Raw genomic sequence first — 27,030 nt, forward strand, 5'->3', positions numbered from 1 at the left:
CATGCTGCCCGGGACGTCGTTCCCTCGGTGTGACTGTAGGCGGCACTGTTGTTTCCATTTTGGAAATGACATCAGAACTAAAGGCCTTTCCAGGTCGGTGTACAATAATAATAATAATTAAATAATTGCTCACACTTATATAGCGCTTTTCTGGACACTCCACTCAAAGCGCTTCACAGGTAATGGGGATCCCCTCCACCACCACCAATGTGCAGCCCCACCTGGATGATGCGACGGCAGCCATAGTGCGCCAGAACGCTCACCACACACCAGCTATCAGTGGGGAGGAGAGCAGAGAAATATAGCCAATTCGTAGCTGTTAGTTTGCATAATTTATGCCCGAGCGAGAAACACGAAATGGGTGTAATGACTGAAAAGGAAACACTTCACAATGGGCTTTGCTGAGTGCTGTCTCTCAGAAGTACGCAAAAATCTAAGGTTTCAGAGAGCAGTTAACTTGCACATACATTGTATAGAAGCCCTGTTTTTTTTCCAGAACCACCGGTGAGACTCAAAGCTCTTCAGGAATGCTTTACTGAAACCAGGAAACGATTTTATACAATATTCCCAGCACGCGCTTAAGAGCTGGATACATTTTTATTTTTAGTTTGCTCATCTTAACGCACTCTTTTCCCATGCCAGTAAATTGCCTTGATTGTAATCCTCAAAGCACTCCTGGCCCTGTTCTGGAAATAGGATTTAGCGGGAAAAGATTAGCAAACTTTAATCCAACACTGTTTGAGCTAAAACAGAGTAAGTACCCGAGTCTCTTTCATGATGAACCACCCACGTATATACCACCTGCAGGGTCAGTCAGAACTGACTCTGTACAGAATCGGACACTGAAAGACAAAAAAAAGTGGTAATTATTGTGGTCAAAGGTTACTGACATTATGCTAAAATTAAGGCAGTGTTTTTTTTTTCCATATGGGAGATTGGCACTGGAAAATCACAGTATTCTGTATACAACCTGAATTATGCATCTGTTTGTTTGCAGAAGCCACATTTCTTTATCTAGAATACTGGATGGCCATTCTTCAGCAGGAGGGAAATGATGCGAAACAGGCTGCAGTCTGATTTATACTTCCATCCTGTTGGACATACAAAAAGCAATCAAGTACGTTTGCCTCAAATATGAGAAACATGAATAAATCGGTTTTCTGAAACTAAATGTGAATATAATGTTTAGATGTAAAATTTACTACACAACGACACTACTTGGTTAAATCCTGGTTTACTCCTATAATAGTTACTTTACAATACTTTTTTTTACCAGACAATGCAATGTAAATACAACTCTGGGAAGGGCATTTGGACTTTGTATTATACGTCATATTGAACATGTAATATACTTTATAACAATGGGCTTTATATTTCTATATTTATATTAAACTGTTTTACATTACTGTAAAACACGTTAGAGATCTGTAGTGCAATAATAAGAACTCGAAGAGAAAGAACCACATAACTGACTGCACTGCCACCTAGTGGACATCCATGAGTACCACTTGTGAACTTAACCGGCAGGAATGCGATTTTGTGAAACTCTTTCCAAAGGTCGCTGTGTATTCAATGTGGTTAAAAATTAAAATCACATCCATCTGCCAAACATTGTTTAGATATGTAAATCATATTTATGGCAAACTACGAAGGAACTACAAAAGAGGAAGATGAGGTGATATCCGAAGGCGGCTTCATTGTCAAAACTTTTTTCAACTTTGGCAAATTTGAACTTGTTCCTAGTATAAACTAGACTGTAAAGACAGGGACGCACTATTTCACAAGTTGAAAACCCACAGCTGAAAGTGCCAACAAATAGCAATAAGCCCTTAGCCAGTACAATGACATCTACAAAGTTTTCATTACATGTAATGTGTAAAACACTGATTTAACCCCCAATACAATCTCACTCTCAAACACTGCAAATTAATTCGCTTATCTCCCGAAACACAGCTGCACTATCTTCTTTGTTGGTAATATTTGTCTTTGTTGTATTGGACTGTGCCATACATCCCACTTCCCACAGTGGTTAAAAAAAGCTTGAATTAAATTCTTTCTGTAACCACTACCAATTAAACATTTTCTTTCTACCCTTTGAATAGATAAAACAAGAAGTTCATGTCAATCTAAATGGCCACATTTAGGGCGAATGTCTTTGACTGGTATAAATTTAAGGAAATTTAATCCAACACAGGGAATTCCCAGGAAATGCGACTGTGGTCCAGCCTTGTACTCAACGTGAAATCTGCTTAAATGATCAATGGAGCACGCTGTATACACGCATGATAAAAAAAGCAAACATTTTAAGAGGTGCTGAAAAACACCAAATTTTATTTTTAAGATAAAAAAATATAATTGTAACTGTACAAAATTGTGACAACAAAATAACCATAATTTACAATGAAACTTACAGACATCTCCCCAAAGGTACAGAATTTTTATTAACCATACCACTGTCAAGGCAAACTGGAAAACAATACTGGTTGAAAATGACAGCTTTTGGCTTAACAACATCTTTCTTTAAAAATAATCCCAAATTTCTTTATAGGATTACAGTACTAGAAAACAAAATACTTGGGTCTTAAATGCAGTGATAAGGAAACAAGAGATTCACATCAGGACAGTAAAATTGACTCTAAAATATTTTAATCTTAAAAAACTTAAATATGGACAGCTGCATTTAAAAGCTACATGCTTCGAACCCGAAAACTGCATCTTTTTAGAAACAGACTTAAAAATAAAGTAAAACTAAACAGCCTTGTCATTTCCTTTACTCCCACATAAAGGCATGTAGTGACCAGAAATGTAATATGCTGTATAACTCTTAAAAATGATCTGGTCTAAATACTTCACAATATGTTGGCAGGTAATTTACTTCTTAGTCTTAAAGCTAATGTCTGTGAAAAATCTGCTTCATTTGTAACATCTTCATTGGCTAAAAGATTAGATCTAGGCTCAAAAGAAAACCATACATTAATGCATCATGTTAATACCCTGCATCATTTAGGAGATGTGGGGGCAGGGGTGGAAAAAAGACATCAAACCCCTAATCATGAATACATTCAACTTCACAATCTGGTTTACGACAGTTTCAGGAACTTATGATCTCAACTGCCCTTCTCAGACGTTTGGAACAGAGTTTCTTCTAGATTAAGAAAGGTATGAAGTTTCTACATCCAAAAGCAAAGATTTATCACTGCACTATTTATCATCGCAATGGCTTCATGTTGTGACTACTGGAAAAAACGTGGTTTGGGTTCTCAGCAACTTTCATCAAAATCATCAAAACAGTCAAATGCAAAATCTTTGCTTCTTGACTAGTTTTGTCATAGTACATATACACACAGTATCTTTGAAAGGCAAGGGGGGATTAGAACATACTTTTGTCAATACCAGTTGTAACAGCAACAAAAGTCATTAGCACGAAAGCAGTACATTTTCAGAAATTACTTGGACACAGTCATTGTAATGAAGAAATTTCTATTTTTTATGCACCCACATCTGCTGGACATTTATTGGAATCATTATCAGTTATTTCCACATGCTTGAAAGTGGCCTCTCAAGGTCTTTTAGAACAATCTGTGCACTCAGCCCTCATAGCAAAAGAGGCTGATTTATTGGCCTGAATCAAATGAATTAATCAAGCTTCCATTACCGAAAGGGATTTAAAAAATAAACTTGCCTGGCTCTAGCATGGGGAGTAAGCAAACTACTGATGCGAGAAAATGTTTCATAATGTGATTAATAATCAGCACTGGGGACTAAGCCTTTATTGTTGCTAACGAAATCTCTGTTGAAATACACATTCCTCTTTTACCATCCACTGGTAAAATGACTACGAAAATGTCCAAACTACTGTATTTGCCAGTTTTGATATTTTTAGAAAATGGATGCTGACGGAACCGTTGAGGTGACGGCAAGGATAGCAAAAACAAAATCAGCAGTATATGAAAATTTTACATGTCCGATTAGTGTCTTTCACCTGGCGTTCAGCTCACAAGATGTGACTGGGAATGGGTCTTTTAGTTCATAAGGCTGCAATGGAAAATGTACTGGTAAAGAAACCCCAGGGTGAATATGACATTCATTCAAAACTATCCCCATGTTAGGAAATCAACACTTTACTGCAGTAGGTATTTACTGCATGACCAACCACACAAACTGCATTGTCTCCCATGTCTCACAAAAAAGTAATGGGCTATAGTTCAAGCACAAGTAACATACCAATATCCCTCAAAACAGTGTGATAAAGAATGTACTTAAAAATTAATTGCTTCCATTTCATAAACTGACTGACAACTTCAGAATCACACAAAACAGAAAATAACACTTCAATATGTTGTAACTCAACACAAGAGCCATTTTTTTTTCTCTAAGGAAACCCCACTTGTAACAAACCAAAATGTAGTTACAGTTCTTCTGGTTGAATATGCCAGTCTTGTTCCATAGTCATAGAAAGCTAAATATAGATGTTGTTTCTTAAATATATCTCAGTACTGCTACACACTAAAGAGTACCTCAGTATTTTAAATAAGGTTATATTTCTGATTGCAGTTCCAGGAGTTCATAGTCACGCCACATTTTGGAGTCCCACTGGCTATAGCTTAATGTTGTTTAGGTCCTTTGCTAGAACTTGTAGATAGGCTTCATGAATGGTACTGAGGAACTTGGAATCATTCTGTTAAAACAAGAAAGGAAAAATAATTACAACTGTTAGCCCAAATCAGTCTTGATTTAACATCCATCAATCCATCCATCAGTTATCTAACCACTTCTTCCCATTCTGGGTCACAAACACACACGCGCACAAGGGCCAACCTTCCCTGAAGCCCATTAACCTCCCAGCATGTTTTTGGACAGTGGGAGAAAACCAGAGTCCCTGGAGGAAACCCACACAAACGTGGGGAGAACATAAACTCCACACAGACAGCATGGAACCCAGGGTCCCAGCGTTGCGATGCCAACCACTGTGTTATCCTCGATTTAACATTTCCAGACTTTTGCATTTATATTTACTTTACAAATGAATGTAGTTAAATGAGAACACACAACAGTTATTAACATTAAAGCATCCAACAATAAGGCATTTACAGTGCCCCTTGGATAGCTCAACCCACTGAAGTCGCCTGCCTTAGTGCAGGCTGAGTTCTACGATCCAGAAGCTGGGGTTATATTACTAGCTAACTGTGATCAGGACTCCCCAGTGCTGAAATGTCAGAATCACACAAATGGCGATTCCAAATTAGATAGGTATATATATATAAAAAAGTAACAACTCTAAATTTCAAAAATATTTATCGCCATATTGGAACAATCTAATGTTTGCCAATAGCAACGCAAAGATCAGTGAAGGATTTAAGAAATGGAATTTGCTGCCACTGAACTAGAAAGTGTTAAAATAGAAAAGAAAGAAAAGGAACCGAACCTTCAGGAGGTGAATCAAGGCGTCTTGGAGCTGGGTCTTGCTGAACAACGCTGTGGGGAGACTGGTCGGAGGTTCGGCTGTCCCGAGAGTTAATGGAGAGGTAGAGATGAGCTTGATTTCGGTCTCTGTCGGCTTGGCTGCAGCCTGCTGGAACACACTGGGGGACAGGAGGACTGATGGCTCCACTCCAGACACCGCTGAGACAGCCTGCATGGGTACAACCTGCAGGTAAAATACCCAGAGCACTGCTCTCGCTAGCAGAAATACGTCCGTGCTACCAAGACTCTAACTTGATCCTAAGGCCCTGCACTATGCAACATTTGGAAAAGCAAGCTGCAAGCAAAATATGATATCTATGACTTTTATTATGCTTCAAGCTTAAGATGTATTAGTCTCTGAACGGACACTTACTGGTAATGTATTTGATATGCTTTTAGACTGTGCAAAAACATCCACTTCTTTATTTTGCGGAAGAGACTGAAATAGAAAAAAATGCAAGGATTATAGAAAAAGTGTAGGACACCACACCTAAAAAATCTTTCAAGTTTTGAATGGAAAATGTACCTGCCATAAATATCAAATACACATCTGCTATAAAAAAAGGTCCACGATACATTTTGATAAGACTAAAAACAGCCTTTCATCTGTGAAACCAATGGCAAAGATGATTCTATTGAGTAAATAGATGATAACAAAGCTAGAATAGAAGAACAGCAGATATAAAATTACCACTACTAAAAAGACAGGGGAAGCAGACAGATAATGATCACTATCAATAAGTCCGAGTACAGAGCGGCCATTTCTATGCTCAGATCAAAGATAAATGCACATCAGCTTCAAGGACTTTTCCGCAGTTTCGTCACGCTCATTTTGCAGGAGCTTCTTCCTCACTTCGGTATTTGGCTTAAGACATCCAAAATCCAGCAAAACAATGACTCATTAAGCTCCACTTGCAGCCTCATGGGCATCGTCAAATGCGATGTCATTAAATTGCTGGTTTTGTTTCAATTGATTGTCACACCTTACTGTTGCCAAAGATTACCTGAATAGGGGCTACTGGCATGCTGTTGAACGCTCCTGGTTTGACCACAGGCTCCTTAAAGCACTCCGGTGTTGCCAGATGGCTGTGGGAAGGCAGGAAACTGGGAGCCAGGGCTGGCTTGTGCAGGACTGGCTGCTGCAGCTGATCTTGCTGTGAGGGCGTCTTGAGCTTGTGGAGGAAGTCCTGGTTGATGAAGCTCATGCCGACGGCATTGCTTCCTGCGGCAGGGGGGCACAGGACAGGCTGAGCGCCCACTTGGGGCGAGGGGTTCAGCGGCTTAGAAGCTGGATGGCACACCAGGAGCGGCGAAGACATGTGGGCCTGCTGCATCCCCATCATCTTGCCGCCATCGGAGCCCCGTTTAGGCAGAGAACAATCCGTGGGGCCAGGGGGGTGAAACACTGGGCTGGACTGGATGTTGTAGTTGGGGATTTTCTTCACATCCGGTACAGGGACGAGCGCTGCAACAGGGTGCATCTGTGTGGATGCCTCGTTCTTGGTAGGGGTGCCCAGGTGGTCACTGCAACCCTCCGCTGTAACTCTGGGCATCAGCACTGGCTCAAAGGGGAAAGGTGGCACAAAGCTATGACTCTGAAGGGAACTATCGGGTGGGCTTGGTTCTGTGGCATTCTGATTGGGGAAACTCATGAGGTTCTGTTCCTTCGGCAAAGAGCTCCCAAACAGCTCCTCGATGGTTATCTGTTTCAGCCCCGGGTGAACAAGCTGAGGACAGAGATTGGAAGACCCAGAAAAAGACATCATTTTAGACAAGCAGGACTTGTGAAAAGAGGGCAAAAGAAGATTCATGAAGAAGATTCCTGAAGCAAACAAAATACTAAAAACAAAAAACGACTTCATATAGCTTTAAAAGTAGCATCTCAGAGCGTGTTTTAAGAATTGCAAATCACAAAATAAGCACATACAAGAAAAACAGGAGGTTAGACGTGCAGTAAAAGATACGTGGTCATTAGGAAATGGAGCAGACACGGACGCTAAATAAGTAAAAGCCTTCCTGAAAAAGATTTTGAGTCTAGATTTAAATGCACTCAGGGTAGGCAACTCTCCACTATCCTTGGGGATAGAATTCCAGAGCTTTGGGGCGCAGCTTATAAAGAGCATGGGAGACAAACAGGAGACCGGAGTCAGATGCATGAAGACTGCGAGATGGGGAGCAGACACATAAGCCAGAAAGGTACTGAGGTGCCAAGCCATGCAGAGCCTTACAGGGTACGTGTTCAATTCAAGGTCACATTCTAGGTTTGCAAAATAAAAGAAGGCTGCTTACAAAGAACATTTAATTTAAACCTTTTTTAGAAACACATCGGTGGGATAACAAATCACTTTGACAGGCTTAGTGATGTGGCGTTTAACTGATGTAAAACCAGTTTAATGGAAAAGGGGAAAAAAATCCCTTTCATAAAGACTATTCTATAAAAAATGAAACTGAATATTAGGATATTGAAGTTATCAGATGATTCTGGAGAACACATGGTTAGGTCTCTATGGTATTTGGATTTTAACTTTCTGAAAAGCATTATGACTGACAGTACCTTATCTTGTTGGGATAAAGACTGTAAGTGTTCAGCTGATTCTGCAGTAGATTTAAGTGGCTCACAGTTATGAACAAATTCAGTGCTGGAGGCAACATCTGATTCACCAGCTTGATTCTAAAAAAAGAAAAAAAACTTTTAATCTCTTGATTTTAAAAAGTAATAAACATTGCATTCAATTTTAACATTAATGAGTTTAAATGCTAAAAGGCTGATGTACAACTACCTACAAAGAGGCAGACTGGAGGAAAGAAATGCAAAATAAATTTAAATTCCTGCATATACTGTACAGTGCGCACAAAGGTATGGGACAACAAACTTATTTCTGCTTTACAGGTAAGCAATTTGTATCAGTGATCATAAAATGAAGATGAATAAACAAGTGCAAAATATATTTGCATTTGACCACAGAACAAAAATTTGACCCAGTGACTTTCAGAGTTTAAAAGTCATTATATCCCTTTGAGAGAATAACTACATGAAGTCAGCAACTTAAAATAATAGTGTTGACTTCGCTGGTCCAATACTTTTGAAGGGCACTGTAAATAAGGATACTGTACAAAGACTAGATGAAAACATATGTGAAACAGATTAAATTCCCAAACTTGCATTACTCATCATAACCACAAGAAGGCAGCAGGACAAGATGTGTAGCCTTGTCTGCTATAAACACCAAAGAACTAAAAATAAACTCACATCTCAAAATTAGTTAACTATAGAGCAGTGTACTAAAGTACTAAAATATCTTTATGAAAAAGTGGGAGAGAAGGTAAATTATACACTCTTATCCCAAGAAAGTTACCAAATAAAATTGTAATTTGGTAGAAACAGAACTAATGGACAAAGGTATTGCTGTATATTTTCTCATACTCAAGACAGCTTTAACAGTATTCTCTTAGTACAATGTGAGACATGACAGATAAACCCAATCTGCATTAATGTGCCTACTGTCTTCACCTCCCCTAGTGAAAAGTGCCCTACTTTCCTGCCTTTCCAAATATGTCCTCATTTCAACAACCGCTTTTGTGCTTTCAGGAGAGCTTTTCCATGCATTCTGTCACAATAAATAAAGAGAAATGTGCTTTGTTCCCACACTCAGTCTTAGCTCAGGTGAACCCATCTCAACTTGGGAAGGATATTCTTTTGCCAACAAAAAAAGAAAATAAAGTCATCCTATTAATTACCCAAGTTGTTTTTATTAAAGATCATGATTGTTATTTTATTTCAAATGGACTGTGATTAATCAGAGCCACTGGGAGTTTAAGTGCTTGTCACTGGCACCGCAATGGTGCCCAGTTGGTAAGATCTGGAGTAAGGGAGAGAGGGAGAGACATGTTACAATATTACATTGAATGAGTCACATATTGGTCATTTATGAACTACCCCTAAAATTACACTGCCGTGTAAATTGCATGATGCAAAAACAGGCTTGAAGGGTCAGCCATTCTCACATCTGGGCCTGATGCAGGCAGTGTTGGAGGATTAATCCCAGATTAAATCACTCTAAACTTCCTAAATCCCCTCTCAGTGAGTATGTGTCAGCTACAACCACAGCCAATCGGAAGCTGCCAGACAGAACATAGTATGTAAGGATTACTGTATGATCCATCTGGAATGAACTAGATGGCAAAATGAAACGTGTTCGGAAAGGAAAAAATGTAAAAAGGATGCCGTCATCATTTTTTTTATGTACAATTTCAGACATGCACTGAAAGGGTGCACCAAAAATGAGTTTTGCAAAGCCCCATGGACAGGCTAAATACGATTGTTTTTGTTAGGGACAAAATACCTAGTGTAGTGAGACCACAATTACAAGGATTTGCAGCTATAAACAAATCTTAAATCTCCTTTCCCAATCTTACACTTGGCATTGCTTTAAAGCACTGATATAAAACACCGATGTGGTTGGTTTCTTATGACTGGGTTCGACTGAGCTAAAGTTCTCTCTCTGAAAACCCTCTTTCCCAGGAAATTAGGAATTCTTTGTTTTTTTCCCCCGCAAGAAATGTTGTGGAAAACAATAATAAACAGACTGGAAATTAAATAACTTTAAAATACCCAAGAGTGGTAATTAAATAACTAAAACAATAAGAGCTTTTGATAGCCTGTTCTATCCCTAGAGTCCACACCCCTTTGTGCTTTCACATATACAGCCGTTCTAGATTTTAAATAGCCAAAACAACTTTACTCCTAAGCAGCTAAGACACAAATAAGCCATCTAAACTACCAAGTAGGCTATATTCAATATCAGACTGGAAATATGGGGGAAAATGCTGTCAGATGATAGAAGCCACAAGTAAACCAAACCTTTGACATACCCTTTCGTATTCATCCTTTGCTTTACTGAGCATCTCCAGGATGTCAATAGGCCTCTCTTCCGCACTGCCATTGCTCTTACTGGGAATGTTTCCATCAGGGGATGCCTGCTTGGCTCTTTGTATTTCCTGTTTCACCACTCTGCAAAAACAGCACACAGACTAAATATTGATTAAAAACGTGACAAATGCTAGAATCTTTCAAACGCACTATAAAGAATACACCAGTGTCACTTGTTGATATCATCTTTAAGGGGAAAACATTAAGCAGTTGGACATTTCGGAATTTAAAAATGGAGATATTGCGTTCCCACCCACTAATATTTTATAGACTTCCTTTTAAAAGAACCCTCTCAAAGCACTTTACAGGAAAAGTAAAAACCAAGATAAGGCGATAAATTTAGCACAAATTAACACGAAAGATTAGTAATGCAGTAGAAGGTGCTAGGAGCAGACAGACACCGGTTATATCAAACTTTCTGAGGACGGTTTTGAGTCTGGATTTGAATGTGCTCCTTGGGGATGGATTTCCAGAGCTCTGGGATGTAGCAAGACAAGGCCCTGTCACCTATGAATGTAAAAAGGCATGAGGGACAAACAGACCAGAATCAAACAAATGAAGGATGTAACGTCGGGAATGAGAAGATGGAGAACACGATAAGGGAGAGTAAGGATACCGAAGTCGATATGAAACTTGACAGGAGGCTAGTGCTAGGACTCCAGGACAGGAGAAAAGTGATCAACTGCATGTGATCTTGTCAGGATGATAGCTGCCGAATTCTGGACTTATTAATGTTTGTTCAATGAATATTTACCAGTGAACAGGACATTGCAGTAACCAATTCTAACAAAGACCAATTTGTTCACCAGCTTTCCTGCTACAGAGACAACATATAGTCTGGTGATATCTCTGAGTGGGAAGATTGATGTTTTTACAATATTTTGCACAAGTAGGTCAAACAATATGAACGTCTTGTGGGCAGTTTTACAACCTGTCTACATTAGCTTCAGAAATTACAGTTCATATCTGGGCTGTTGATAACTACCATTCTGATGTAATCAGACACCTCATCTCCATGAGAGAATAGGTGTGATAACCATCTCAAGAGGATAATTCAAAGATGTCTGTTTTAAAATCATCTACAGAAAAAACACTGCCTGCAGATTATAAAATATACATATTGTAATGGCAACAATATTAAGATGGCTTATTTTTCCTTTATCAAAAACAAAGGATATTCAAACTTGTTCCCTAACCTCAGGGTAAATATGGTTACAAAAAATGTATGATTTTCTTGCCCAATTGCAATCTGAAGCAATTGTTCTCTTGTGTGCAATTTCCATAGAATATCCTCCCTAATATGGAGGTCAGCAAGTGTGCTTCAGCAAATAGTGATGTGCTTGTAAGAAATAAACATTTCCAATGATGCCAAAAATCTACTATATGTTCTGTAACCCATTATAGACCTTGGGGGAAAAAACCAACGAAGTAAAAGAAAAGATTTCTCACTCTCATTTTCTAATCAGTACAAGACCAAGTGACAATTGCAGACTAAAATAACTGAAGAAAGAAAATCTAGGTTTTACAAAGGAGGCTGGATTCAAAAGCATAAGTGGCACACTTCCAGTTCATGCAAGTAGTTCACACCTTCTCTTTTTCCTTCATGTGCTTGGTAAAACTGCAAAAAGAGTCGAAAACAAATTGGTCTGACAATTTAAGTCATGCACTCTGTATTGCTTAACAATTTACAAAGCCGCCAGCTTGAGTGGATGATCTCTCTCTCAAGTAAATGGGGTTATAAAATGGGTGCTAGTTTAAGTCTTCTGCTTTCCTTGCAAGTGCACAAATAAAAGGGGAATCAGGATGTTTAGAAGTGAAGCCTTGTAGGGCTGGTAAATGTTGTTTCATCTTGTTTACGGACCCATCAACATGCATCTTTCATAAAACGGCAAGTACAGTTATTTTAATAAAAAATTAAAATATGTACATATAATAATCTGTTTTCAGATGGTTGGAAAAGTGTTCTGAGGCAGCTCTCCAGCAAATGACCTACTTCTCACTTGATTGTAAAATCTTATGTGTGCTTCTTTTATACGAGAATCACAAAGCATCCAAAATCTAGTTCAAGAAAGTACATTTAAAAGAGCTTGGCTGGATCCAGTGATAAGCACTAGAAACTTACAAAAGGGAACAGGACAAACAATGCTGCATTTTAAGATGAGATATCTATTAATTGACCAGGTGGCGGATCAAGAAATCAAATGTTTCACATTTTTTTGGAAAACTGTTTAACATTCTTTAAAGGAACACCAGCATATTGAAATCTTGAACAAAAAAATCTCTTGATACCAATAGGCATTTTGACCAAAAAAAAGCCTTTTATATAAGTGAATAAAGGCAAAATTTAATATCGCAACTTGAAAACATACACAATTAGACAAGATTTGGAAAAAATACTTTAAAACTGGCTCTCCCATATTACATAAGGCTTTTCTGTTAATCCACACACAACACTTGCCTCTCCAGTTAGATCAAAGGCAAAGCCTGTCCTGTTTTTATATCTAGTGACTACTACTCTTAACCTTGCACATATTATCAGTGTTAATGCCAGCTGTTACTTAGGGCAATTTTTCAGGCAACGCACATTCTCTTCTTGTTACTCCATTTCCTTAACTTGGTACTCAGATAATAAACAGGCATAGCGTTTACCCAAGTATGGGTACATGCAAACCCTGAACAAGCTTTCTTCTCAAAATAAAAACGAAATTGCCCATACACATAGATCCTCCCTGACCTCCATCTTTGCCGAGTGGCTCATCACGGTTGGGATAAACCAGCCAAGTGAAACACTCACACTTGCGACTTCCCTGGTGGCCACAGCCCCACCATGGTGTCAGCGACGGACGCGCTTCTCCTTCAATCGGTGTTGAACCTCCTGTCTGTTGCTGTAGCACTTGTAGTGCGTCAGAAGTGTGTCAAAAATGACAAACGGCTCAACGGATGAGTGGGTCAGAGGAGTCTGTCTATACTTCATTCTCTCCCTGTGTGGGTACAGGGTTCTGTACTACAAACCGAGATGTATAATACACAATTGGCAAGTTAAAATGGCTATACAACAAAAACCACTGTGGAGATGTTTTTGAAAATACAGGTTTTGCTAGTTAACTAGGAAACAACTACAATTAGCCAGCTCAGTCCCTTGATCAAATAACCAGGTCTTTTGACCCAAAGCACTTGACATTTCTGTGTTGAATTCTTGTCTTTTTTGCTCTACTATTGATGGACTGAATACTGTACCACCAAGCCTCACATCAAGTTGCAAATCTTTCCTTAGAAAATATAGGCTTTCATAAAGTTTCCCACAAATTGATCACCATGTAACAAGGGCCAGACCTACTGCGCTTTTAACAGTCTACACTGCAAAGAAGGTCATGAACACTCTTCCTCCAGCTGCCTAAAGTCATAACCCTGCCATTCTGAGCTGGGTTACCTCTGTACATACTCTGTCGTGGCTCAAGAAATGGGCCCTATTGTAAGTGTTTTCTAAGGGACAGTGTCTGTGTGCCACTAGCTTGTGCCAATCCAGGTCATGAGCCCTAAGTAGCTCCCCCTACCCTTCCTGAAGTTCACCGTGTCACTTTCAGTTCCAGTATTACACAATAACTCTTTCATCTGCAGTGTTTGTGACAAAAACATACCCACGGCCAACCTGTAGGTTCCACAGTGCACGATAATTAAAATCATCATAAAAAGTAATTTGCATTAGGATGATAAATGATTAATGCAAAGAATTATGATTGTGCTGCAAGGCCTATTTGAAAACCTGTGGCATGACGCTTTCTGGGTGACTCTTTAGAATAATTTACGTAGGAGTATATCTTCTGAAAGGTGCCCAAAACACTTGTTACCATAAGAAATGCATATCGGGGAATCCAGACATGCACGCTTGTTAGGCTAATTAAACCTTTTTTTTTTTTTTACAGAGAGGTGTAGTTGACTCTATAATTCAGTTAGAATGTTGTGCCTACAAATAAATAGGTTTATTATCAACTAAACATGAGGAATACAGAATTAGAATAAGGAACAACATTGCAAGAAAAGTAAAATATGACATACTTACTGTGACATGAGCTGAGCTATCCGTTGACAGTCATTCTTGTCATAAAACCAGATGCTGTAAATGGACACTGTGGGAGGAAGGAACAGAGACGTTAAACCAATATTAGGTGTGGAGCACATTTCCTGCAGACTTCACAGGAAGGTCCAAGCCTGATGGCAAGTTACTGCAAGTGCAGCTTTGATTCAAGGCTTCATAAGTGAACCACTAACTACTGGAATCTGAACCACGATTAATTAGCAGTTCTCCACTGGGAACAGCCAGAGATATAGTGGCACAGAAAATCTGGCAATGGCTAAATATGGAGAAAGATAAACATGTTTTAACTGGAAGAGATCTCCTCCTTTAAAAATATCGACAGGAAGCTGTTTTAGGCAAATGATGTTACACTGCTTTGAACAAAATACAGTACCTAAGTGTCTAAATGCACCAGATGCACCAGAACAAGAAAAAGAATGTTCCTAGTTAACTAAGCCAATGGCAGGATTCAGCACTTTGACCAGATCAATCAAAGCAATAACTCCTGGTATTAAAAACTGTACCGAATCCCTTCTGGGGGTGGGGAGTTAAATATAGAACTCGGCCCACCAATTATGAGTAGCAAGTTACTGGGTTTTAAAACCCTGTTAAAGGATTTGTCTTAAACGTTTCAAGTGCTGGACAGACCCCTAAATATGGATGAGACAAGGTTTACTTAAAAGATATAAAAAACACCATAACTAAAGAGACTCTTCTCAAAACCTCATTTTTTCCCCAATGAAAAAATAGACTACAAAGCCCTGTATACTCTTACAACATTAAAATACACAAACTGCCAAATTCTCTTTAATGTCCAAGTTACTGCACAGTGATGATTGAGAAAACAAAAACTCTCAAACTTAGGAAATGAGGGAGGTTTGTGGCTTTAACAACCCCTATTTTTAGAACTCAATGAAAAATACTGTACAATTAAATTACTTTTGATAGCTTCCTTCTGAGTTCTTAAGGTCAAGACTTGGAGGTTCAAAACATGGAGGAGTAAGTGATTTATAACTACCAGAACAATATTCCTTCAAATGCAAAAGAAAACGAAGCTGTAATGAAGAAAGAGGCTGGAGCCCAGACCCTCAGACCACATTTCTTTCAGTATCACTAAAGAGGGGAAAACACTGACCTATTCTCCTAGGGTTTAAATGCAATACGCCACAAAGAGGCTTTTGCGTGTTGAGGGATAATCATTTGATGAAAAATCAACTCTAAAGGCAAAAGGATTTGTTTCCTGAAAAATAAACAAAAATCCAGAAAGATTTATACAGTTAAGTCAATGCTCCTTCTATTGTTAATCCTGCATGTTATATTCTACATCAGGAGGAAAGAAATCCATTGTACACCCTCATCGCCAAACCTTAACACTACGCCCTGCCAACCGCACAACACTTTAGGAATGAGATTAAAACAAAGGTAAATGTTCCCTTTCTTAAGAGGAAAAAAAGTGCAAAAGTGTTTTTCAAATGCAAAAACGGATTGATCACGATTGGATCACCAAAACCCAGATGACCCAAATTTAATGCTAAAATGGTTTCAGCAAATCACTCTCAAAATACAAATAAAGGAGTCAATGGTTTTTTTTTGGAATACATTAATATGTGCTCATCTTCAACCCATGTTTAGAGGGATATCATGATTGTAAAAGCTGAGCCTTTTCTTTGAAAGATATAGTCCATGTAAAGATACCCCATAGCTTTAATGGCAGCCTAATGGGCGAAAAAGATAAGAAAACCACTCAGTTCCCTCACAAACATGCTAGCAGGAAGCCATAAATGCACGCGAATCAGCTCTGTCTGCCGAATGTATCTGATTGTTTTCTTTGTGTTTCTGGCGAGGAGTCACAAGGAGTCATTGTCGCTCAAGAGGATCCACATAGCAGGAAACAATTCGCTTACCGGAGCGCACAGCTAGAAATGACAAGCCTTCACGCTAAAGTAAACATCACTGTGTTTGTGCACAAGGGCAAACAGGTCTCCAACACAAGGGGACAGAGGGTGTCATTTGCCCCCAAAGACTTAGTTACTAGGTCAGCAAAATCGGCAGCTCAGTAAAGGTGGCCACTCTGAAAACACTTATCTCGTGGAACAACAAGCATAAAAATAGCCTCAAGACAAGGAGCGCACTGGCATTTAGCAGTATGCTTTTGCATCACTGCACAATAAAATCTTCATTTCCCTGCTATGGCCAGACACAAACCCACCTGTTACAGCCTCTGCTGTGCAGACAAATTGTTGCCATCTCCATTCCAAAAATAAATAAAAAATACTTTTAAAAGCGTTGTCCTTTCCAGAGCAATCTGAGCAAGACTACTCTGCCAAGCTCCCTTTAAATTCCCATTCACCATGAAGAATCATTCTGCCATGGAATAAAGAAACTGGTATTTCTTCAAATATGACAAATGCTCATCAGTGTATGTAACTGCAACTGATTACAAAGAACGCAGTAGCATACAAAATGCGTTGTTTCTGCTAACTCCGTTGTAGCCCCATCAAAATAACCCTCCCGTAATTTACATTTCTGGATCTAGGGGATGATGGCAAAAGATCTAGACATATCCTTAGACTGCTACGGTGATAAACTTCACGCTTGACTGTATGGACCGGCAGACAGAATGAACAGCGAGACAGACATGGGATCTGAAATTACTAGGATTATTTAAGAAAGCAAACAAGCACTTCTGCATCGGCAGTGCTCATAGAGGGGAAAAAAACGGATGACAAAGGAGGACAAGGAGCAAATTTTGTGCTTAAGAGCAGTGTTGATTTCGAGGTGTTGACGGACTTGAGCGAGTGCTGGGCGCACAAGCTCAACAAGGAGCTGGTACATCCAATCAAACGGAAAGCATAATTCCCGGGTCTCTCTCAGTGCGCATTTGTCAGGGGTCCGGAGGGCTAGGGGGGCAACAGCTTTTTAATTATTTTGAAAGTATTATCCTAAAACTAACAAGGCAATTGGGTTCAAGGTTAATTGCATCTCGCATCCCTGTCCTGCCTCACACAAATCTGGTGCGACAGTTTGTGGTTCACAGACAAGAGAAAGCAGGCATTGGTATGCATATTCACCACTCCTGTAACTATAGTTACTGCGGAGCCATAAATACATCATTAGGGAAGAATAGACAGCCCTGCAAACGTGAACTGCATTTTCTCATGAGTGACTCAAAAATCTCAGCTGTGAAAGCCTCACTGACAATGAAATTCCCCTCTTCCCCTCAAAGCAGTGCATGTGCATTTCAAAGTATCTGTTGTAGCACCAAACACAGCTGCCAACTTGCTATAGAATTGTTTCTTTACAGTAGCAAAAAATGTAGTATACTTTTTCGTCCCTGGAAGTACAAAGGTTCTCTCTGCCAGCCCACGTATATAAAAACGACTGCACTGATATGCTGAGGTGGAAACCTCAAAAGACGTTGTCGATCACAAAGGCTCGTTATGCAACACAACCCCATACTGACATTTTAAAAGAGAGACACCAGGTCCTGAAATGGATTAAGGAAAACATGCTCAGCAGGCATTATTTAGATCAAAGTAAAAAGTGTTTCCTTAAACTTAAGCCCAAATGAGAAGTAAAGTAACTGTAAAGTAACAGGTAAAGGTTCATTCCATGCTGAAAGGAAAATAAAAGAAACAACATTTTGGCTGTGAAGCCCTTTTCATGTGTGATGGAGAGAGGGTAGAGAAGACCCAAAGAGAGCAGGTAAGAAGGGACAGGGAGCAGTGGAGAAACAGGCATGAAGCAGGTGATAGTGAGAGTCCAGACTCGGGGAGAATGGGAGGAAAGGTGAGGAGAGCCGACATCTGCAGATGAATAGAGAAGATTTAGAAGGAGATTAACATGGAACATGAGTGACATGGGAAGATGCAACCCAAGTTTAAAAATATTTTTGGTTTTGGATGTCCTTCTGCAACAAGAGTTCTGAAGTCCCTATGTCAGGACGCAGACAGAAAGATCAGTGACTGTAAGATCTTGGCCATTAAGAGTTGAAATGGGGAACTATCGGTTTGGTGATATGCTTGATTCTCACAGCTCTGACATATTCCCTGAAATGGTCAGGCAGGCTTTTTCATGTCTCGCCAATGTAAATGGCTGGGCATTTTCTATTTTTCAACATAAATGTAACTGTCCTGCACCCAGTGAATACTACTTACTTTAACCTCCTTGTTGTAGCATTCTGCATTCTTTCCAAGCCTTCCTGCAATGATAGCCTAAGGTGAGGAACCATCAAGCAGTCACAACCTGAAGAAACCTATTTTGTATGGAGGCGCCCCACACAAGAGGCCACATGCTACCCTAGCACTGCCTCTTACTTCTTCAATGCCTGGTCACTGCAGAGAGGAGCACTGATAGGGCAATGCAGTGTATGCAGTCACTGGCACTTTCCACAACCAGGGCATACTGAACACTTTCCACATCAAGAACTGTAAAACCCAAATTGAAGAAAAATCTCCCTATTTCACAAAAACCAGAACCTTTGAAATACACTACAGACACAATGAAATATACCTATATCTGTACCCATTAAATGCTTCCAGCAATAAATGCTACAGCTGGGAAGTGAAAAATAGAAAAACACTCTGCTAATTTACTATATATTTAGGCATCTATGCTTGCTACACTACCTGGATTAGCTCAGGCAAGTCACTGCTATTAAAGTCCTTTCTTAAACAGCAGAATGACTCAGTAGCTATTTCATATTCAACACCCACACTGATGCACAGTTGCTTGCAGGAATAAACTAAGTGCATCCATTCAACTGACACTGTTCAGAGAAGCTTCATAGACTTCCCAAGATAAGGGGGAAGGGAAGTGGTGGACCTATTCTCAGGTTCTCCAACAAAATAAGCAAAAAGCCAAATGGAAAGATTTTTTAAATGTTTTTACTAAGGTTAAAAAACAAAACAGTAAAATTGTTACAACTATTGTAGGTAATTACTGCAATCAGCCAGATCATTGTCATCAAACCCACAGTTACAATAAAGAACATAATTTTAATGTGCTAAGGGTTTAAATAAGTGGAAATTACTCTAAACAACTAATTATCTTATTGTTTTCTGAGGAAGTATTTTTAAAATAAAAGTAAAGCTGTGAATCATAAGAAACGGAGGGGATTCGGTTCAGAGCGTATCTGTAAATTCTGCCAATGATGTGTGTTATCAAGCTTATCTATTTTTGGAGTCTCAGATCCTAGCAACGATGGAGTACTATGTGCTAATGAATTTACCTGGGGACTTGCTGAGGTTTTCAGAGCAAGCCAACACTGATCTCCTGTTCCCCTCATTAGCAGCAGGCAGTGACAGCACCGTCCCTAACACGTCTCCAACTGATAAGCAAAGCTGCTGTTTGTCAAAGCCAAAGTATGTCCTCTATCAGAAAAAAAGCATGGAGTACTTTTGGTAATGGAAACGACTCTGTATAAAAGTTTTAAAAAAAAAAACATTCCCAGAGGCTTTAGCCAGGCCCCTGTTGCTGAAGCTTATATATTCCTCGCCGGTGATCGGTGGCGAGACATGACAGGGTGACAACAGCATTAGTAGCACTGCTCAAGTAAGCAGTGTGCAAATCTGGAGGCAGAACACTTCTCGGCGGGATTCTGAGAACTCGAAAGCTTCCCAATTAGTTATTCTGCACTGCTCTTTAAATGAAATGGTAAATAACATCTACATACATAAGAGATTTAAGTAATATCTATAACACATGGCTCCAAAATTAAGGATTTTTTGCATTCTTCCTACTCTGCTCACCTGTTTTGCCTCTTCACATCAAACCGAGTCAAGCGCTTTGCTGTGCAGCGTGGAGCCCCAAGGACATACTCTGCTTTCTGTTGCAATCTACTGCTTGGGCTCCCTCTTCCTCGTTACCTACCGCTTACCTCTAGGTAAATGTGAGCCCTTGGACGGACAACAGGAGAGACAAGACACTTCGCCTCTCATTTGGTTAGGAGGAGAGATTCTTTTTTTGCACTAATGCCATTCTCCTTAGGCTGCGGAAATGAATTTCTCGCATCTCTCCAAGGGGCACACTTTGATCAGAAAACCTCTGTATCAGGAGCCAGACCTTAAACATAAAGGGAAGGTAATAAGCGAAATGGATTTGGAAACTTACCTTTTTAATGCAGTTCGAGGTAAGACAGATTTTTATTACTTTTAAGAAATGGGAGACTGTGTACAAATTCATTTGGGTGTGCTGATGTGCTGCAGGCTTAAGAAATAAAAGAGCTTACTATCAACTAGCAGAAATTATTCCATTTGCCAACGCAAGTAGTTCAGACGGCAGTGTGTATGGTATTGGGCTGATCATGCAGACTTCTCAGCCTCTAAACGTGCCAAGCACAGATTCTTAAGACAGTAGGGTATGTAATCAATGTGCACTGCAATAAACTATCTAGGCATTTTACAGTAGTATGCAATTGTGGACTCCATTAAATTATATCGCTCAAATTTAACAACCATATCAAGAAATATTAGAAAAATTGTATTTGAAAGAGAACAGAAATAATGGAATATCCAGTAGTCCCTAAAGACAGTTACAATCCTTAACTGTGTACTTCAGCAGTTACCTTATTCTGAATCCATCATTCAAGGTTTGCTATTACGGTATTAATATCAAGTTGTATCACTTAATAAAATGATTAATAACACAAACAAGTGTGCAAAATACATTATATTAATCACAGAAAGCCTCAGAAAAGTTGCCTTTGACATCAAATAGCCTCAAGAGGAGAAATCCCACTATAGTCATAGGTTAATTTTCAAAAACCAAATTAAGTAAAAGAGGGTCATATCCAGCATTATAAAAACAAATACATTTTCTTCCATGCAAGTGCCTACTCCCCTTAAACTGTGTTAAAGTGATACTAAACCAATACGTACCAATCTTATCGGTCAAACAATATTTGAAGGTGGTGCTGCTTTTCACCCCCACTTACGACTTGTTGTTGGAAGAAAAAGTGTGAAGAAAGTTTTTGTGTGATGAAAAAGTTTCAAGTCAATCAGCATAGCGCGTCCCAAGACAGCAGTATCTTTAATTTTCAAAACAAAATGGCCATGAAAAACGCCATGAGTTAAACAGGAACCCCAGTTCACATTATGTTAACTGTATGGTCACTAAAATGGTATTTGCCAGGCCTGGAATTCATCGGCCAAACAGGTTTTACTTAAGTTTTGTTCGCAACATGGGATAAAAAAATAAAACAATTACAGTCAAATAGCAGGCAGCTTAATGCAGAAATCACATCTCGCTATATTGTAGTTTCATTACCGTTAGAATAGAAGTGAACTAGCCAAATGCTTATTGAGGAAGAGCATGCATCCTTACAAGACATGTTTTGCCAAGAAGGTGGTGCCTTGGTTTGGGCTTATGAAGTATTGCTGCACTGTATTGTGAGCTGTCTAATGCAGGTTTGCGTGCGACGAAGTTCTCCAAGTTTCACATCAATTAGTACACTTAGATTTCTCAAGTTAGTGGTGTTTTACAAACAAAACAGCAGATGTGCAGCCATTATGTTGTGCAATCCATTTTGCCATGTGTGTACAAGTATTGCTCGAACATCTAGAGCGTGGAGTAAGTCAAACATTCCTGGAACACTTTATACAAGAGCTGCTCCAAAAAGCTGATAAGATGATATTATGGAAAAAATCGAGCAACCTCTGATGTACAGATAGACAACTGGGAAAACACAATGGCCATCTCGGTACACACAGGAACAGTAGCGCGTCACGTGGTAATAGTCTGATCATTATGTAGAGAGCACGTCTGGAGCTAACTGGCCACCATGTTTTTCAACAGCAAACGTTAGTGTTATGGGCCAAGTAACAACAATAAAGACAAAGAAAAGAAATAGTAACCAGTTGGACATCTTGGTTTGCACAAGTGCCTCAATTTCACACACATTTAGTGCTTCAATTTGATTCTGGCAGTTTTTACAAAGACTACATGAACTGATGTGGGCAAATAAAAATGAGCAACTTTCAGGTGCAAACTTGAAACAGCTTTGGCTACTGAGAAAATGTGTATTTTCACTACAATTGGTGCAGCATTTCATTACGTTTTGAAAGGATTTGCAGAGAGCTGGGTCAAGGCCATCATTGCGTTCGATGCAGAAACCTAATTACATCAGAAACTTAATGGTACCCAGTATAACTCTCCAGCACGGTGTTTCTCAGCTGCCAGACCTCCAAACACGAGTTTAAAAAGAGAAGAAAAGAATAACTTTAGAACCTACAGAGGTTCCATTACTTAGAAGCTTTGTTCCATGTTCCTTCTCATCCAGGGGTAGACAGAATAAAAGTCAGTTGCCATAAAAAATAAAAAGAACTGTTTTTCTTGAACTGCTGAACATTAGTCATATATATATATAATTGCGTTCAAAGGCTTTACGGTTTATTCAAAATGCAATTAATATGATTAAACAAAGCAAAATACAACTGCATGAGAAAAATGTATAAAATCCCATGCATGCAAATCATAACAAAAACATAAGTAAAAAAATCTAGCTGATAAAAGATTCAGTTTGTGATTGGCTACTATTTAACACGAAAGCCTTGTGTTTTGCAGAAATTACTGTCACAAAAGCATAGCTTTCCCTTTTACCATGTCAAATGGGATTTAGAATTGGGAAAGTTAGTAAAGAAAACTTTCAAAATATTTCCTTTTATAGAAGTAAGATATCAAGTGAGACTTGAGAAGCTCCAGTGACTACTCAGAAATTCCACCAACACTAGACGGTTATCTAGTCTTGCTCCACTCAGGGTATACTTTAAAGTAGAAAATGTTTTATGAACATCTGATTTTACTAGATAAAAGTAATAGAAGCAAATACATTTCAATTCTAAAACCCTCCGGTACAATAATCAACTGATCTAAAACATGGTAAATAGCTCTGGTCTGGTAGTGATAGTGTGTCCGACAGTGAATAATTCAAGAAGTCTATAGAGTAATAACACTGGCAGTGGTAGATTCTATGATTAATCTGTCAATGCAATGTCTTATTCGGCCAAATACACTGGTCACTGCCTGCCCAGCACTTTATCCACATCAGTATGACATTCTAGGCATCAACTTCACCACTCCTTTGGAAACAAACAGGGAAACCTCCACATGTGAATACAGTAAGTCAAACATCTTCACAGTACAAATCAAATAAACGTGAAAAATACAATTTCACACATAAACCACAGCAAAAAGACAAGTTTTGTGCTGGACGGCATCTTCTTCATGTACACCCTATTCATAACTTCAAATATGGACCTGCATGTTCACTATCAAACTCCTGGCTTCAAAATAGAACCGAACTCAACACTGACCAGGCCATCCACAGCACATAACCAAGGCAATCAGATGATCCAAGGCTTCCTATTCGTCCCCACTCACTCAAGTTAATGTTGAAAAGTGCACCAATCTCTCAGTGATTTATGAGAAAAGCACAATGATGAATTTTATGAGACCCTCCCACCCATTTTCTTCATCTGCTGCCTCCAGCTATACTTGTACTATCAATGCCCACGGTCTTCAGAACGAAAAGTTCAACAGTTATTCTAGTCCAGAACATACTTGAGGAAGAAGCAGTTTCTCCAGGAAAATGCAACTTGGCAGGCAGCAAAAACAGACCAAGGAGAACACCCAACAGGCAAAAAGATACACATCACCAGACAGGGGTGCTGCTCAAGTGAAGGATGCACATTTACAGAAACAATGGATTTCTGCTGTATTGTGCAGTTGGCCCCTGGAGACAACACTGCACTTCATTAAGACAGCTTGTGCTCAAGTGCTAAGGAAGTGAATCCACATTTCCCAGGGGCTAGCATTATCCTTAATAAGAGTGCTAATGTGTTCTAATGCACACTGTGGGGCGCTTTCTAACTTACTCATGGAGCCAACTTTGCAAATCATTTGGAAACTAAGTACCATGAACTACATGAAGAAGGCCGCTCATTCCAGCTAGCAATAAAGTTAATGACGGCAGCCTAAAAACTCTTTTTGATCAAATGCCACCAACGAGAATCCTGTGGCGCATCAGTGCTGTCTACAGCTAATTCACGTGAACGTCCATTTCAAATCCTTCCCTTTTCCCCAAAAGAAAGTCTTCTATACTACAAAAACTTCTCCAACAAATCTGTCTGCATTTTTTTTTTCCCTTTTCAACTCACATTCTAGAAAGAGAAATTTGTGACTCTCTCTCTCTCCCTCACCCAGGTCTCTCCACTGCTTCTTGACCTAGTATGAGATAAAGTTAGAAACAGCACAAGAGGGCACTTACAGTTTGAATTTCTGTACAGAAGAAATGGGTCCTGGAGCTGAAACTCTAGGTCTTTGTTAATGGGCTCCACAAGATTTTTCATGTTCAGCCGGTTCATTATCGTAAAGCCATGATATGGAGAAGCTGACCTACAATTAAAAAAAAATACAATTTTCAAATTCTGGAATAACACCTGTTAAAAACCTGGTAACTCACACAAACGAAAAATTCAATTCGGGAAAACTTGAGCTCAGCAACATTAAAACCAGTGCATTTATTCTGCATATAAAGAGCACTAAGTGGAGTAAGTGTTCTACAGAAGTAACATTTTTAATAATTCAGAGTTAGTGGGCTGTACCTTCCATGTCTTGACTGAGTCTATGACGCAAAGCCAACCGTTCACCGAGTTACATGTTGCATTCTGTTTTTGCAGTGAAAGACTGAGAGATTAAGATTTCTCAACAGTGTAAATTGATATTTTTTATCACACTGGCAGTCATTATGCCATAAGTGAATCTTAAAATCTGAAGGTTTGACTTGTAAATGTATACTTCTAAAAATGTTAAATAGTTCTAATACGACTTAAAATTGCCAAAATGTCTATCCAGTGCCAAGTGAATTGTGACCTATCTTTCAGATTTAATGTAAAACTGTGGTCTCTGACTCACTGGTCTACAGCACTGGTTACTGACACCTTCTTCTCTCCTATAGATTTTCAGTCTTAACAGTAGCTTCTGATAAAAACTAATTATTATACTGGAAAAGACAATATGGTTTACATCCATGATGGACGCATTTAAAAACAGTGGCCTAACTGTAAATCCTAAGTGCTCTGGAATCTAAAGCAATGAATACAAAATACGTTACTCTGTTTCAATAAGTGTTCATACTAGCTGTTTCTTTCTGCAGATGGGAATATATTGTATTATCAGCTTCACAGCTCCTTCGAGAATTATTACTCTTTACACCTGAATTGTTAATTTTTCCATTACTTCCAAACCGCAAACTACTCTTGACTATTAAACTATGAACGAGACAGCTTTTTGATAAGATATTTTAATAAGATAGTTTGAGATTTAAGAAGATTCTTAGTAAATTCATAAATCTAGAGGCCTAATCCTGACCAAAACACGTGTACTGGTGACCAGAACCTTGATTGTTTTTTTTTTTTCTGGGATAGGGGAGGAGACCATAGATATAAGAGATACTCGTATCCGACTTCGAATACGTTACCTGGCGTACACAAATAAGGTACCCTCAATGTCGGTTTTCTCCTGGAATATAATACAAAAAGAAAACAATCTTAAAATCTTACTTCAAACTCCTTTTCACGTGTTGGTTCAGTCTAAATTAACATAAATTATGCAACGCCAATTTTAAGAATTCCATCTACAAACACCAGATGTACTAACAAGACTATCCGTATCGGCATTTAAGATACTCATTCACCTTTTTTTAGATTTAGAATCTCTTTATTCGAAACCGTTCATTAAAAAAAAACATTTCCGCTGAAGGGAGAGATGTCAGTTAATATAAAAGTTGGTTTCAATATGTGCTCCATACAGAAACTTCACTGAAGCAAGCCTCAGACTCGCCGCTTTCTAAACTATATGTCGAAAAATGTTAATACACCTTACCCATTCGTTTGCTTTGGAGTTAAAGGTATAGAGTGCTACCTGCCCGGTTACATCGATGATTCTATTAATATAAGGGTCATTCTGTTTTAAAGCTGCCAGACTCATATCATGTCCTACTTTACTGATAGCCTCCATCTTGGATTCTAAATCCCCAGTACGAGCATCCTACGGAGGGATTTCTATGAACACTCCCTCCTCATAGGGCAACAACAGTCCTAGAAATAAACGTTCCTACTGTAACAAAGGGCTTTTTCGTTCCGCTTAGTTCACTTTCGAAGGGAAGGGGAAAAGACTATTAGGTCACTATTCAATCGTAAAAGCCGATTTAAGATTTTAGTACTGTTTTATTTTTCTTTCTCATCAGGCTAATCATGATATTTTAGGAACATTATAGAAACACACAGAGATGAGTATCCGACCGAGTAAAAATCGAAATCCTAATACCACTGAAAACACTCATTTCAACCAGAACTAAGCTAATCAACGTCACAAACTCCAAATAATTAATTGCGGACTATACTCTTATGTATTTATTTATTTTCATTAAAAGAAGTTTGTATATTTTACCGTTATCTAAATTGTTTAAAATTATTACATTATGCTGTCTTCAATCTATAATGCTGGATTTATACACACACGTGTAAAATATAAAACCTGATGGTGGCCACAAACTAAATTTAAT

At 38.9% G+C, this 27,030-nt stretch overlaps 1 protein-coding gene across 2 annotated transcripts; it reads right to left on the reverse strand.

Moving 5' to 3' along the window:
* Window positions 1–2,301: 2,301 nt before the first annotated feature.
* On the reverse strand, window positions 2,302–26,526 carry dcp1a (decapping mRNA 1A). 2 transcript variants are annotated; one of them, XM_088636946.1, is made up of 10 exons: window positions 26,349–26,526; window positions 25,945–25,985; window positions 24,733–24,860; window positions 14,454–14,520; window positions 10,336–10,474; window positions 8,018–8,134; window positions 6,468–7,190; window positions 5,837–5,902; window positions 5,426–5,647; window positions 2,302–4,678 (listed from the first exon to the last, which is right to left on the reverse strand). In XM_088636946.1, exons 1-10 carry the CDS (start codon window positions 26,481–26,483, stop codon window positions 4,598–4,600), a joined length of 1,719 nt encoding a protein of 572 aa, XP_088493072.1. In that variant the 5' UTR covers window positions 26,484–26,526; the 3' UTR covers window positions 2,302–4,597. The 2 variants fall into 2 exon arrangements, with proteins under 2 accessions (XP_088493072.1, XP_088493073.1); XM_088636947.1 differs by having other exon boundaries at window positions 5,426–5,632; window positions 26,349–26,520.
* Between the last annotated feature and the right edge of the window lie 504 nt (window positions 26,527–27,030).

The sequence above is a fragment of the Lepisosteus platostomus genome, chromosome 6, assembly GCF_059453375.1.
Source record: "Lepisosteus platostomus isolate fLepPlt1 chromosome 6, fLepPlt1.hap1, whole genome shotgun sequence".
NCBI classification, from domain to species: domain Eukaryota; kingdom Metazoa; phylum Chordata; class Actinopteri; order Semionotiformes; family Lepisosteidae; genus Lepisosteus; species Lepisosteus platostomus.

Excerpts from the sequence above, each read along its gene's own strand:
- dcp1a (XM_088636946.1), bottom strand. The coding sequence starts at position 26,483 with ATGGAGGCTATCAGTAAAGTAGGACATGATATGAGTCTGGCAGCTTTA. Across the intron at positions 10,475-14,453 it reads ATAGCTCAGCTCATGTCACA|AGTGGTGAAACAGGAAATAC; the intron begins GTAAGTATGTCA and ends CTGTTTTTGCAG. Across the intron at positions 8,135-10,335 it reads CAAAGGATGAATACGAAAGG|AATCAAGCTGGTGAATCAGA; the intron begins GTATGTCAAAGG and ends TTCTTTTTTTAG.